Raw genomic sequence first — 14,353 nt, 5'->3', positions numbered from 1 at the left:
CCAAATTGCTACTTTTAAGGAGCAGAGTTAAGTGTAACACTGTTGGTCTTAAGATGTGAAGCTGAAGACAGAATCTGGAGATCCTGTTCTGATAAGTATTGTGGGAAATAGGGCAGCAAAATCTTACTTCTGTTTGCATCCTCAGTAAGCTTCTCTAGTCTTACTGTATTACAGGTTTCTGTTACGGGGTTCAGACAGTCTTTCCTTCTGATACAGGGAAATTTTCTTGGGTTTTTTATGTTGAAGCAACCAAACTGAGTGTATCTGTACTGTCTCAATAAAATTGTTTTCCTATTTGATGTTGTCAAATCTTGGCAAAATGTTTGACTAGTCCTTTTCATGCTTCCATCAATGTCTGCTGTTTCTTTGTCTTCATTAATTCCCTAGAGATAAAAATTTTGATGCCTCAAAGCTAGATTGCTTTGTCCCTCTCTGACCTGATGTGTTCGTCTCTACTAGCACTTGTGTTTTTGTAACATCTCTGTACACAGATCTGTCTTTCCTGCTCTTGCTGCCTCTTAAACTTTTCCAGGACAACTAGCTGCCTTGGCAATCCATGTACTACTTGGGCTCTGAGCCACTAATGGCTTTGAAGCTTGGGAGTAAAGCCTGGAATGAACAGCTGAAGCAGAACTAAGCCAGTGAAATGATCTGATGGAAAGCTGCACTGTTGTCACACTTAGCTTCAGAGACTAGGAATTTCAAAAGTTTAGTGAGAAGGTGGCAAACAGATGGATCGCTGTGGCTGGGCAGTTATCTCTTTGGTGTGGGAAGGCAGGAGTACCTTGGCCCTCTTCCCACAGTGGGGATATTCTTTTTTAAACTTCTTGATATTGTCTGGAAGATATCATTCTGTCTTTCTCTGTTCTTACAGGATGGAGGACAAAAAAGCCCCACGTGACTCATTTTGGGTCATCGTTCACTTTAGGTGCATTTTTACAGAAAAAGTGTTAAACAGGTCTATCAATAAAACCTCAAACTGCTGTTGTAGCTGACCTCGAATCATGGGCTGTTGCCATTAATACTGAGGAAAAGGTTGTAGTTGTAGGAAAACCAGAGTACTGTGATGAAAAGGTGACTAATCTTCTGGCAGGGGCCAAAACAAGTGATCTCTTATTTAACAAAAAAACTGAAATGTGAATCTTGAAAAACTGTCAGGCATAATTCATGCATTACATGCAACTTGCTTCCCACTGTGTGCCTTGAAGAATGGGGGAAGAGGGAGAGCAGTAGTCATATCAATGTATTGTTTGAAATCTTGTGCCTCTCAGAATGTTGATAAAAATGCTGTTACATTGAGAAGGTCTCTTAGATCCCAAATATGATAGCAGGAAATACTCTTCCCTTAACTAATGCTTTCTAAGCAGTCTGTAACAGTGGAGCTGACTGACAGATTTGTTCGTTACAGTACGACACAGCCTAATGAATTTTTTTTTCTTGGTCTGCCTATCTGGAACTTAAACGCACATTCAGAAGCTCTCTAAATTTGCTTCAGCTTATTGTTAACTCCCTTGAAGCCAATTAGATTTTTTTTAAAATTAATAAAAGTTTGTGTTGTCTGTGTTCATCACATCTGTATGGTGCTCTGCAGTGGTCTGTTTAAGACCCATTTCAAGAAAGGAAATTATTCCATCCAGCTGTCTTCAGCTGTGCTAGGCTGCTGTCCTGATCTAAATTTATATTTTAATGGGGAACTTCACTGTGTAACAACTTCAAAGGATATCTTCACTGTGAAGTTGACATATGGGGAGTAAGAAACATAAGTATATGTTACTTCTTACAGAGACGCTCGCAATGAAAGGACTGACCTTGAACTGCTTAGGGAAGAAGGAAGAAGCGTATGAATTTGTTCGTAAAGGACTTCGTAATGATGTAAAGAGTCATGTCTGTATCCTTTGCAGTACAAAACCTGATCTTTTTGCTATGACATACTGTTGATGGAAATCTGAGATGCTGAGATTGTGACAAAGACTTCTGATGCACAGAAATGCTGATTTCTCTTTGCCAATGAATAAAGTGGACCGTTCTAAAATCTGGAGTCTAATTGAGGTTATAGATAGGCAAGAGAGAAAAAGTAGAACTTGTGCACCAATTGTATTGCTAGAATGAAACACTTCTGTGAGTAAGAATTTGTACTGTAGTTGCACAAATAGCGTGTTTTAAACAATGAATCTCTAGCAATAACTCTTATGGTCTTGTGGAGTTTGGATAATTTAATTTGTATAACAATGCTCAGGGGTTTGTGAATGTGACTTAACAAATTATTTGGAAGCATTTAATATTAAAATGTGTCAGTTAAGTCTGGCTGCAGTAATCAAACTGCATTTATCAGGGTGCTGATTTTCAAGGAAGATATTAAGTTCTTTGGACTGTAACACAAATGCATGACAGTTACTTTGTGAACATTGTAAATGTATCTTCCTTAATGTGCATTAGGTTGGCACGTCTATGGTCTTTTGCAGCGTTCAGATAAGAAATATGATGAAGCCATCAAGTGTTATCGGAATGCACTCAAACTAGATAAAGATAATCTACAGATCTTGAGAGATCTTTCTCTGTTGCAGATTCAGATGAGGGATTTAGAAGGATATAGAGTAAGTATTCTCTTTGAATTATTATTTATTGCTGTTAGCCTTCCCTTGTTGTTCTCTTTCATTATGAAGTCTTTTATTGTTGCTCCTTTTTTTCTGTTTCAAAAGTGTTTTAAGCTATTGTTTAGGAAAGCATGAAAACATATTGCAGCAGAGCTCCAGATAATGTTGAGAACAGCAATAAAAATAGTTGTTCTGGGAATTTGATTTGTGGATCACCTTGTAAAACTAGCTCTCAACTAATTTTTCACTCAAAAAGAAAAAAAGGATGAGACTTAGATTAGCAAGTAGGAGAACTTACTGTACTAATGTGAAGTACTGCAAAGGGTGTTTGGGGTGCGTATGCTGAGGTGGGTTTTGTGAGAAATAGACTATCATGTTTCTTCTGAGTATGTGGCTAACTTGGCCCATGATGACTGATTTCTTGAATCCCAGTGCTGTTTATTATCAAAACTAAAATGTTAATATTTGTCTAAAAACAGAGTTAGTAATTTCAAAATAGCTGAACTGATTTGGCTGTTTCATGGGAAGTAGAAGACTGGACTCTGGGCTTGGCATTAGTTGGTCTCCCTACTGAGGATGTTGAATTTGGTAATGCAAAGGGAAAAGGGAATAGCTGACTTAAGGATATGATTTGACTCAGGAAGAGGTTCTAAGAACTGCTGCAGCAGTATGAGGACCATGTGCCTAGGCGTGAGGAGAGTGGGACTGTTCTTTCAGTGCCAGTGAGCTCATGCTTTTTAATGGAAACTGCTCTCTGAGATTTCAATGCTCTATTTCTGGAAATAATTTAGGCCCTTAAGAGTTGTTCTTGACAATGACACCTTTTGTGTCCCAACAAACAGAGTTTATGCTTTGTGCCATGACTCCTATATTTAGAATGTATCCCCCAGATTTATAAGACAGAAACTTGCTGCTTTTCCTCATGCTGTTAAAATTTTAAAAATTTCCTAGGGCTTTTAAAGGTTCTTTTAAAATACGAGCTGTACTGGTGGTAAACTATGATGAATGTGTAGTAACTCTGTTTAGACATCTTGTTTTAAAATTGCTTTTCCTTTACTGAAGGAGACAAGATACCAGCTGCTTCAACTACGCCCCACACAACGGGCTTCCTGGATTGGATATGCCATTGCATACCACTTACTAAAAGATTATGATATGGCCTTAAAATTACTCGAAGAGTTTAGGAAAACCCAGCAGGTAAGAATTCCTGTTGTGGAAAGATCACTTTTTGTATAAGTGAATCAGTGTGTAATCAGACAGAATCTGAGGAATTATTTCTTCATAATTAGAAATCAGTTATGAATTAGGAAGCAGGTTTTTGTTTGTGGAGCTTTCTGCTTTGAGCAGAAAGGTTTCAGGAGCTTAGCAGCTGATATAAATTATACAGGAATACTGTTCTCCCCTTTCAATAGATTGTTAGGGTTGAAGATACAAGAGTAGTCTCACATGCAGTAACTGAGTAACTTAATGTTTGTGAGGCTTGTAGGTAAAGAAAACCTGTGATGATCCTGCCCCTTTACAATAGATGAAACTACAGAAAATATTGTTTAATATTGGATGTGCTCATTTACCCTTTCTCTTACCATAGTCTGGATGCTATTATAGCTCTGCAAAGAATATGAAAAACTTTCATTGGTTTTTATGCATCTGTATATAATACACTTTAAACCAGTGCTTGGTTTCAAAGCAACATGAAAGTATAGCTGAAAATACTTTGAACAGATTTGGTGTTACTGGAATGTGGAATAAATCAAATACTAAAGTCACTGAGTGTAACCTTTTATAAAGGAGAGATTATTCCCTTGTTGTGTTACTGGTAATGCAGAGCTATAAAGTTTGAACTAGCAGAACAGAGTGAATGGGTTGATTATTCTGTAACATGGAAAGAAAAAAATGTGTTTATAGCTGCATTCAGCTGGGGAGGCATCCTGGAAGCATTTTATAAAAGTACTGAGGTATTACCTGATCTATAGATTGAGATTTTTGTTCTGAAAAACCCACATATCCTTTCTGAGTTGTTATATGTTGGATTAACTGTAAGAAAGAAAATAAATTGCTAGAGTAGGGTAGTGTTTGTCTTAATCATGTATCATAGTCAAACAAAGGATGTTGCAAACCAGGTGTATATAGCTTGATATTTCAGAAGAGCTGTAACTTCAGTATTGAGTAAACACTGAAAGCAGTAAGTTTAAATCAAAACTGGATCATCTATTATGAGCAGTTGACAACCAAAAAGTCATGGTTCTCAAATGAGTCAGCAGAGCCCAATCTGAGTTTAGTGTCAAAATGACTGTTCGAATTAGGATATATAATAGATGGAAAAGCTGCAAATGTAGTATGAGAAATTGAGGTTCTTTCAAGGACTAAGAGGGCTTAATAGTGGTATTGGCCCCTTGGAGAAAATGGAAGTGATACTGTTAGTGTTGTTGTCTTTTCTCAAAGGTTGTGTGTAAATATGCTTGTTTGGGGGCAGTCATAATGCACTGTTCAATCTATTGACTAAGCCAGATTTAAATACCATCTACTATAGATGAACATTTTAAATCAGTTGAGTGTGCTGTGCAAGTTACCACAATCTCAAATCTCACCCTAAACCAAAGAAATCCTGAGAAGATCTCAAGCTGTCATGCAGCTTTCTGATGAAACTGGAGATATTTGGGAATTCCCATAAATAGGAAGATTGCTTATACATGAACAGTGAGCTGGTTTAATTGTTGACTAGCATCGTATCAGACATAGGCAAGTGGTGGAAAAGCTGCTTAAGCATTGAAGGACAGAAATATGCTACATGTGTTGGACAGCATAGTTTTATAGAAAATTAGTCCTGTCAAGCATTTCCTCTCTTTTTTAGATTGGTAGAGGCAGTTAAGTGATCAACTTAACTGTCTAAAACACTAAAAATACATATGAAAACATTAGTTTCATTTCTTTTGAAAATAATCTTGTGCTTTGCTGTGCCAGCTCCCTGATGAGTGCAGGCTCATGTAGAACCCCAAATAAGGGAAGAGAGAATCAATGTGTTGGGTCCAGAGCAGTCAGGAGAGGCCAAGCAAACCCACAGCTCAATTTTGCCACACTTTGGGTTTTCCATAATAGTCCCCTAATGTACTGTTTTTTCAGTGTCTGGATATTTCAGTTCTGCAGTTAAAATAATGAAGTCCAGGATACTCCACTGATCTTTCAGGAGTTATACTTCTTGCTTACTTTACTTCCCAAATCTGCCCTCTTGCTTTGTATGCACTCAACTCAATAGATGAAGTTGTGACTGACTTCATAGAATGTTGTATATAACTGTAATAAAAGGGTGGTGGTGTTCAAGGTTTAAAAGGATGGTTGAAAGACTGAAGGATAGCAAGTGGGAGTCTTCAGCAAACCGATGTTTTTGAGGAGTTTTATGGCATTCTGTATTAAGCCTGGTACTGTTTACCATTCATGTTAATGAATAGAGAAGGAAATGTAACATGCTGTATAAAATCCTGCTGTCATAGTAATTGGTAAATAATGGTGATGTACAGTGATCATATTTATTTACTTGAATTACTCAGACAGCTGTGTCCATTCATGTGTGAATTAAAACAGCCAAAGTGAAGCAGTAAAACTAAGAAAAAAAAATGAAGGAACTGTCATTTTAGTGATTGTGGGTGAATATCTGAAGATGCAGTATTACAAAATAATGAAGGTAATCTAGCTACAAGCTCTTGCCAAAACCAGCAATCTGACTTTTTCCCGTGTGCTTGCACTTCCTTGTGCAGCACTGGTTGACTTGTGGAGAGCTGGTTCAGGAAGTTAGTGACAGAAAAATAATCACTCTTTTGAAGGATTGATTGGCTGAACCAAACAACTATGAGGTGAGAGGGGAAAGAGGAAGGGGAATAATAGAGGGAAGTGAACCGCCTTTGTTGATCCAGGCTGCAGTTAGATTGACTTAGCTTATTGCAAAATTGTCTCTCAGGGCAAGCTTATGGGTGAAAGCAAAATATACCCTTATTTCTGAGAAGCAGGGATTTTCTCTAAAGCATGGATTACTGAGAGATAAAGACTTACTGATGAGCCTGTTGTCAAAAAAGTTAGAAAATTAAAAGAACAATACGGCAAGATAAGAGGACTAGAGAAAAAGCTGTCTGTGAAGGGCAGATATTCTCTTTGGTTACTGTAAGCAGAAAAAACCTAGGTGATTTTAGCACAGATTGGATGCTGGGTTTGGGAAGAAAGACAGGAAGCTTGCGTGACGGGGAAGATGGAGTAGTGTAAGGAAGTCAATTAACAAATTGAAGTGATAAATTGCTTTTTATCGTGGACAGTTTTGTTCTAGTGGCTGAGTTATCACTGGAAATGGTGCATTTTCTGTCTCTTAGTATCAATGTTGCCTGTCATCTGAAAGCTGTAAGTTGGCCAGATGCACAAGAAAGGGTTATGAGGTTGAAGACAGATATCACTGCAGGAAGTGTAACAGCTTGTGCTGTCCCAAGGTAAATTAAATGACTTAAGAGTCACTTCAGAATTTAAATTTTGGGAACCAAGGTGTAAAACAACTATGAAATTTGTTTTACTGTTGTATGTCCCATTTTTCCTTTCTTCTTTTCCAGAACAAAATTTTTATTCTTAATTTTTATTTTATTCCTAATTTCTGCATCAGGCCCACAAATACAGATATGGACAGAAAACCTCTGGAGTTTTGGGGGTCTGCTCTTAGGTATGTTTTGGCTGCATCTTGTCACATTCTTTCAGTGACAGCTATGTTAGGGCATCTACAGTTGTAAAGTTGATTCTTCTTTGGTCCAGGAGGAGAGGGAGAAATTTATTCTGAAATGACAGAAGTTCAAGTTGGACATCTGTGCAAAAATCATAACTCTTCCAGGGGGATGGAGGAGTAAAGCTCTGTTGTGCAGCAATAACAATGACGTGGACAAAAGTCTTTATAGAATATCTTAATCTTTATAAGACAATCTGATTATTCAAAGTACTGGGGTTATTAGCTGCTTGCCTTCTGATGAATTACACATTTAAGCTGTCATTAACCTGATGAGATTTTAATATTTCTTCAAAAACAGGCTTTTCTTAAAATTACTTTTAAAAATAGCTTTTTAAATGAAGCAACAGTAAGTGTAGTATCTTCCTGGTAGATTTGCTCTGTATGTAAGAAGGAGGTCATTTGATTTTTTTTTTATATATTTCATCTTTTTATTAATCCTGCTGAGCCAAAACAGCTATGGGTGTGGTCAATTTAAAACTGCTTCTTGTGTCTTGTATATATTTATGTTTTTTGGACTATCTGTGTTTTGAAGGCCTAAAACCAATACATGATATGCCAAAAAGCTGTGCTTCTTGTGGAATTCAGAACTTAGATATGTGTATTGTATTGGAGGAAATGATATTTTCAGGGGGGAAGTGAAGGCGAAAGAACTAAATTGGTGCTTTGAAGTGTTGTTCCGTGGCATTGCAGTAAGCGTAAGCAAGAAGACATGCTTAAATGCTTAATCCCTGTTCCATGTGCCAGTTCTGTGAAGCAGTTAAAAATGCTTTCACGGTAACAATGCTTTTTAGTGATTTCCATTGGGTAATATAGATAAAAATTGAGCAAAGGTGGAAACAGAAATGGAGCTGTAGATAGAGGAGATGCACTTTAAGAAGTAGGTAGAACTTCATGCTACCCACTCACTAGTATGTGCAAGGTATAGTCTTATTCCAATAGCTATCACTTGCTATACTGTATTAGCTTCTAAAAAGGAAGTACTTGAATTATGTTATTTTCAGCCTCCAAACCCATGTTCATTGTCAGATGTAGACATCTTTACAATATTTTATTTAGTTATGTTGCCTTTCAGAACATTTGTATGTAAAAGCAAATATTTCTAAAAATGCCCAATACTGTAAAGTTGCCTCTCAAAATTTGAAAAGCATGTAATCAAAAATATTAAATCCTATAAAATGAATTTATGCTTAGGGAAGGGCTGGAAGTAATGGTTTAGGACACTATCCTTAATGAGAGTGTTCCTTTCAACCAGTTAATGTTTTGGCTTTTTTTGTTTTGGTTTGGTTTTACTTATTAAATTACTTGGCTCTGTAGAGACTGGGGAACAGAAAAGTAATAGTAAACTGTTCATGACCAATGTGACTTCAAAGTGTGCTGCTTGCTCAGGAAGAAACAAAGTATGTAGTATCATGGGAAAGAATATCATTAATGTTTGTCAGACTCAGCAGCTTCTTACTTATTTTTTATGTAAAAAATCATGTTAGATTAAAACTGTCTCCTCCTGCAATTTCTATTGACACAGTACCATTCATACAGTAAGCTGTTGTATTGACCTGCTGGGCATTGTCTGGAGACCTCTGAAATTCTTGCAATTTACTTACTGTTGGAGTAGTTTCTGAGTATATTAGTGAAGAGCATTTAGTATGAAAAAAATATTATAACTCTGACAAGACTTTTCATTGCCTAAATACATTTTAAGGAGTTGATCCCTGAAACGAATGACTTTGTCACCCTGCTTCATTGTCTGTTGTATCACTGCAAGGTGAATGAGCCACTAGTTTAACTATAGCCTGTAGAAAGTCCTAGGTATGCAACCAAGAGTAGACATCAAAATAATTATCTGTTGCTTGAAAACACTCTGCATGCTCGTGCACTGTAGTTTCTGGGGGATTGAAGTGTAGTCCAGAGAACACTTGGTTAGAGAGCAACAGTGTAAATTTCTGATCTGAAAAATTCCCGTTGTCAAGCTGTGGACACTGTTTGGATGGTTCATTGCTTTCAGAAATAGTTTGATCCGGAATTTTGGTATGCTGAAAATAATACTGTGATATCCCAGCTGCGTGCTGTAGAACTTAAGTAAAAATTGTTGTGGAGTCCTTCAGAAAGAAAATACTATGAAGATCTTTGCTTTCTCTCATAAAATTCAATAAAATTTCTAAGATTTCAGTTTTTTATTAACTTACCATAGTGATAGAGAAAAGAGAAATAAAGGATTTCTTCTGAGCTGTTCTCTAACAGGGGATATCCTGAGTGAATCTGATTTGATTGTGAATAATGGGAGTTTTACATTTTGAATGTTTAGATGGGTATATAAGTAGACCTGATCCATTCCATAGCCTAAATTTTGTTCTGTGATATTGCATAGATTGTGAGTTACAGGTAAATGCTAACTAACATATGTTGTTTTTTTTCCCTTCAGGTTCCTCCTAATAAAATAGATTATGAATATAGTGAATTGATTTTATATCAAAATCAAGTGATGAGAGAGGCAGATCTTTTTCAGGAGTCTTTAGAACATATAGAGACATATGAAAAGCAAATATGTGATAAATTAATAGTAGAAGAAATAAAAGGTAAGTCATTATTCTTCCCTCAACCAATTTTGTTGTAAATTATTGCTAATGGCTTTCAGATATGATAAATCAGTAAAAGAAAAAAAACAAAAACATGTGAAATCTTTAATATATTTGGAACACTAACTGTAGAGAAAGTGGCACCAGGTCGTTTAACTTGGGATGACACAGGAGTAGAGGTGATCTCAGAGATTATTATATTGGTACATACTAGAATAGCTTTCCATAAATCAGGACTATTATAACCCAGTTTTAATCTTACAAAAAAGAATTTCATGAAGAATACTGTTTGAAGTACAAACACTGATTATTTTTCTTTCTTTTTTGACTGAAGTATCGAATTCTTGTTTCCTTTTTAAGCTTTTTTAATGCACTTATTTTTATTGCCCTCTCTAAGTGAATACTGAAGCTGACTTTTTTTGGTTAAAAATAACTCACAGTTTTTTTGTGGATTTGAAGTACTACTAACTAGTTCTGAATATGTGCAAGTAGTGGCACATATTCTTCAACTACTCCTTGCTTGCCAGTTGTGGTGTGTTGACCCTGGCCAGTGGCTAAGCCCCATACAGCTGCTCATTCACTTTCCCCAGCCTGCCTTGTTGAGTCAGGAGAGGGAATAGGAAGAGCAAAGGCAAGAAAACTCGTGCATTGAAATCAAGATATGTTAAGTGATGGAAAGATGAAAGAAAAAAAATCAGCCTCAGACCCTCAACTGATGGAAAGGCAATTACTTAGACTGCTGAGCTAGTCTCCAAGCAATGGCCACCTGCCCACTCTTTCCCCTCAGTTTTTAATACTATAAAGCATAAAATATCTTTTTGGCCAGTTTGGGGCAGCTGTCCAGGTTATGTACGCTCCCAGCTTATTGTCCATCCTGGCCTACTTGCTGAGTGGCAGAGTGGAGGTAAAAAGACAAAGCCTTGATGGTCTACAGGTACGGCTTAGCAATAGTGAAAACATTGGTGTATTACCAACATCTAGTGACAAATATAAAAACACAGTGCAGTATGAGCTGCTGTAGAGAAAATTAATTTCATGGAAGCTAGATCTGATAGAACCATTTACTTATTAGCAAACCAGTGTGATTTAACTGGTTAAAAACTGGTTAGTTGGTGTGAAAAATACAGATGCACTTAGGTAAACAGCCTGGTAGAAACTGATATAGTCATGTGTTTGAGTCCTAGAAGGAAGAGTTTCTTATTCTTTTGATAATCCCAGTAACTATTTTAAATACTCAAATACACATCTTCAAGTAATATTTTTCACAGGTGGTGAATGTTCCAAGCTCTGAGCTCTGTGTGATAGCTTCAATTAACACTTGTAACATACAGTAAATACCTTTAGAAAAATAAAGCCTCTTTTTAAGTACCTGTGTATGATTAAGCCTAATTTTCTAGTATTTCTAGTATTCTATTCTTTACTTGCAAGTGTTTTCTCATGTTATTCATAGCTCTTTACTGTGTTGCTTTTAGGAGAGATGTTACTGAAGTTGGGAAGACTGAAAGAAGCTGGTGAAGTATACAAAGAGTTAATTGAGCGTAATGCAGAAAACTGGTATTATTATGAAGGCTTGGAAAAGGCCCTACAACCTAGTAAGTTTAGCTACACAGATACAATAAAAATACATATGATATAGGATATACTCCTGTTTGATTATGTTACTGCTTTAGATTAGAAAGTTGTACTTGTGAGAAAATTATGTACCTTCCGATCTTGAATATCACACAGTGTGTTCATTTTTAAAATGTTCACTGAGAAACCTGTATGCATGAAAATACCTCAGCAAGTATTTATCTTCTTGGAGTTAAGAGTGGCGTTTGCTAAAGTGCTTGCATGAAGAGCCTTTCCTTGCCACACATGAACTTGGAAACCAAATGGCAATTAATTCCTGTCTAGTAGCTGATTGTCAGACTACTATCATATACACAACATAAAATTGCTATTTTGAGATGTGTTTAGGTGTTACTTCTTTCTGGGGGCATGTAGAGAAATATTCAAATACTTATTTCTAAATGGTCTTTTAAAGACAGACAATCTGAAAAAAAAATTCCTTTGGGGGTAAAGGTGATAAATGTTAAAACCTTTTTTACTCCAATGCCAGTTCACATTATTGCTGTTGTGTCTTTCCAGGAAAACAGCTCATTTTAAAAAAATTACAGTGTTGCAACTATTTGTACCATACTAAGTGTTTTGCAGTGATAACTTTCTGAGTGTTTACCTTTACACAGGAATAGTTTCTTTGTATTTAATTTTTGACTAATTAGTGAAAATTTATTGGAGTTATTCTGATGACATCATAAATCATAAGCCCACAATTATATTATTTGTAGATATTTTAGCTGCATTAGATTCTCAACCAGCTTTCTTCTAGGAAGTTTAACAGTTGGGTCTCATGAAGTCTGGGAATATGACTGGTAATTGAGTAATGTAAAAGATTGCATTTGTTACACATATGCAGAGTGTAGTCTTGCCCTTTGAATGGTTTTCCTAGTATATCCGTAGAGTTGAATTCCATGATTAGTGTCTCAGAAAATAAATTACTCAGGAACTTGATTATTCTGTCTGATAGAATAAATGTGTTGATGAAAGAATGTAGTTTTTAACAAAGAACCAGTCCAGTAGTTTTTTTACATATTACTATCCTATGTAGACTAAAATGGTACTAATTCTATAAAACTAATAATGCAACTTTATTTTTTAGGTGGTCTTAGGACTATTTCCTCCCCCATGGTAAGTTCTGGAGCTCCAACTTGTGACTTCAATTAGGGCTTTTATATGCTTTAGTTCCAATCCAAACATTATTTTAGTGTAACTTTTATAATTCTACATCTCTTGGAGACACTGGGTAATAGATTCCCCCCTCTTCCCCAACATCTGAGCTCAGTGACAAGATAAATTGTTTTTCTTGTGAAAGGAAAACAGGTGTTTATTATATATGTATTGTAGTCTTAATCTGTACATTCAGTTTTAAATTGCTTGATGAATTTAATATTTAAGCAAAACTGATCTTAATTACATGAAAGTGGCATTTTAAAGCAACAGATTAGTTTTATTTAAGTTCTAACCACATTGGAGCTCCAAAGCATATTATGGGGGAAAGGGGAGGAGTGGGAAGAAAATCTTTAAGTAGCTTTATTTTTGTTAAACATTAAGGTATAAAGAGTTCTGGTGCTCAGTACTTACACTGGCAGTATTGTACCCTGGTTTTGCTGTCACCAGAGGACCTATAACAGAGGCATGCTTGTATAGTACACTGTTTGTTTACCTGAGATTTAAAGTGCAATATATTTCTCTGAATGCTTTAAGTACGTCTGAAATGGATGCCTAGTGAAAAAACATTAATTGAAGCTATGAATGTTGTACACTGTGTGAATGGGTCTGCACACCACGTAACTGAAAGAAACCAAACTCAGTACTGTGTGTTTGAATGTGCAAGGTAATGGTCCTGTTTGTAGTTTATCCGTAGAGTGATTTAATGCTGGTAGTTTTGTATTGTGTATACAGTGTGTTCTCAGTACAGTTTTATACAGTAATGTTTGTGATTAACTGGAAAAAAATGTTTAAATTGTTTCAAACCCAAACCAAATATGGACTCTAGCTAAATTAATTCTCAACACTTAAATTCTCAACACTTAAAGACATTTGAAAGAATAGGTTTTTATGTCTGTTACTTATATCTATTATATTTGCTGATAATAGGCACTTTAGAAGAGAGGCTTCAGATTTATGAAGAAGTTAGTAAAAGACATCCCAGAGCAGTTTCACCTAGAAGATTACCTTTAAACTTTGTTTCAGGTAACAAGTTGCATATCTGTTCTGTAATAGTTTTTTTCCTATTTTTTTCTGAAGTTTTCATCAGGCTGTTTAATGTGCATTTAATACCTTCTTGTGCATTTAATACTTGAACATGTACACAAATCAGATGTATGCATTTCTCTTGGAAAAGACTATTTCTTATGGTTTAGGCGTTGATAGAAAAATGTCATACACTCGAATATGATGATATGAGTTATGTAACTTTGTATTGATAAAACTACAGTACAGAATTGTATGTAGATTTTAGGAAATCTTGTACATAATTTTTCTGCATCATACAGGTTAAGACTCACAAGTTAAAAGGTAGAGGGTATAGTACACTTGAATTAAAGGTGTAAGTGTGCATATATACATACCCACTACTGTATCTTTAATACACATAGTTTTGGTGTTCAAATGTACATTTACTGTGCTCTACTTTGCTGTAGAGCCGTTAGAACTTAATTCTACAATGAAAACTATCTGTGCTGTTAATTTAATAAGAATAGGAAAAAAAAAGTGGATCTGCAGTATTATGCAGCACAAATTATTTAATTTTATAGTTAAGTTCTTTCAGTGACTCAGTCCTTTCAAAAGTTGCTTTGAAATACAGTGCACAAATATCCTTAGTTCTGGAA

The 14,353-nt window shown here is 35.8% G+C and overlaps 1 protein-coding gene across 3 annotated transcripts in view; it reads left to right on the top strand.

Annotated features, from left to right (window-relative positions):
- Positions 1–14,353, top strand: part of NAA16 (N-alpha-acetyltransferase 16, NatA auxiliary subunit) — a 61,732-nt gene that overhangs the window by 13,976 nt on the left and 33,403 nt on the right. For all 3 annotated transcript variants that reach the window (XM_051778688.1, XM_051778687.1, XM_051778690.1), the window contains exons 3-8: positions 1,784–1,888; positions 2,437–2,594; positions 3,657–3,791; positions 9,767–9,920; positions 11,393–11,512; positions 13,620–13,715. In XM_051778688.1, coding sequence (XP_051634648.1) covers positions 1,784–1,888; positions 2,437–2,594; positions 3,657–3,791; positions 9,767–9,920; positions 11,393–11,512; positions 13,620–13,715 — 768 coding nt within the window. The remainder of the gene's footprint in view (positions 1–1,783; positions 1,889–2,436; positions 2,595–3,656; positions 3,792–9,766; positions 9,921–11,392; positions 11,513–13,619; positions 13,716–14,353) is intronic.

The sequence above is a fragment of the Manacus candei genome, unplaced genomic scaffold (assembly GCF_025592945.1).
Source record: "Manacus candei isolate 608988 ecotype Guabito, Panama unplaced genomic scaffold, ASM2559294v1 h1tg000014l, whole genome shotgun sequence".
Lineage (NCBI taxonomy): Eukaryota > Metazoa > Chordata > Aves > Passeriformes > Pipridae > Manacus > Manacus candei.
This window is presented reverse-complemented; position numbering and strand designations above follow the sequence as displayed.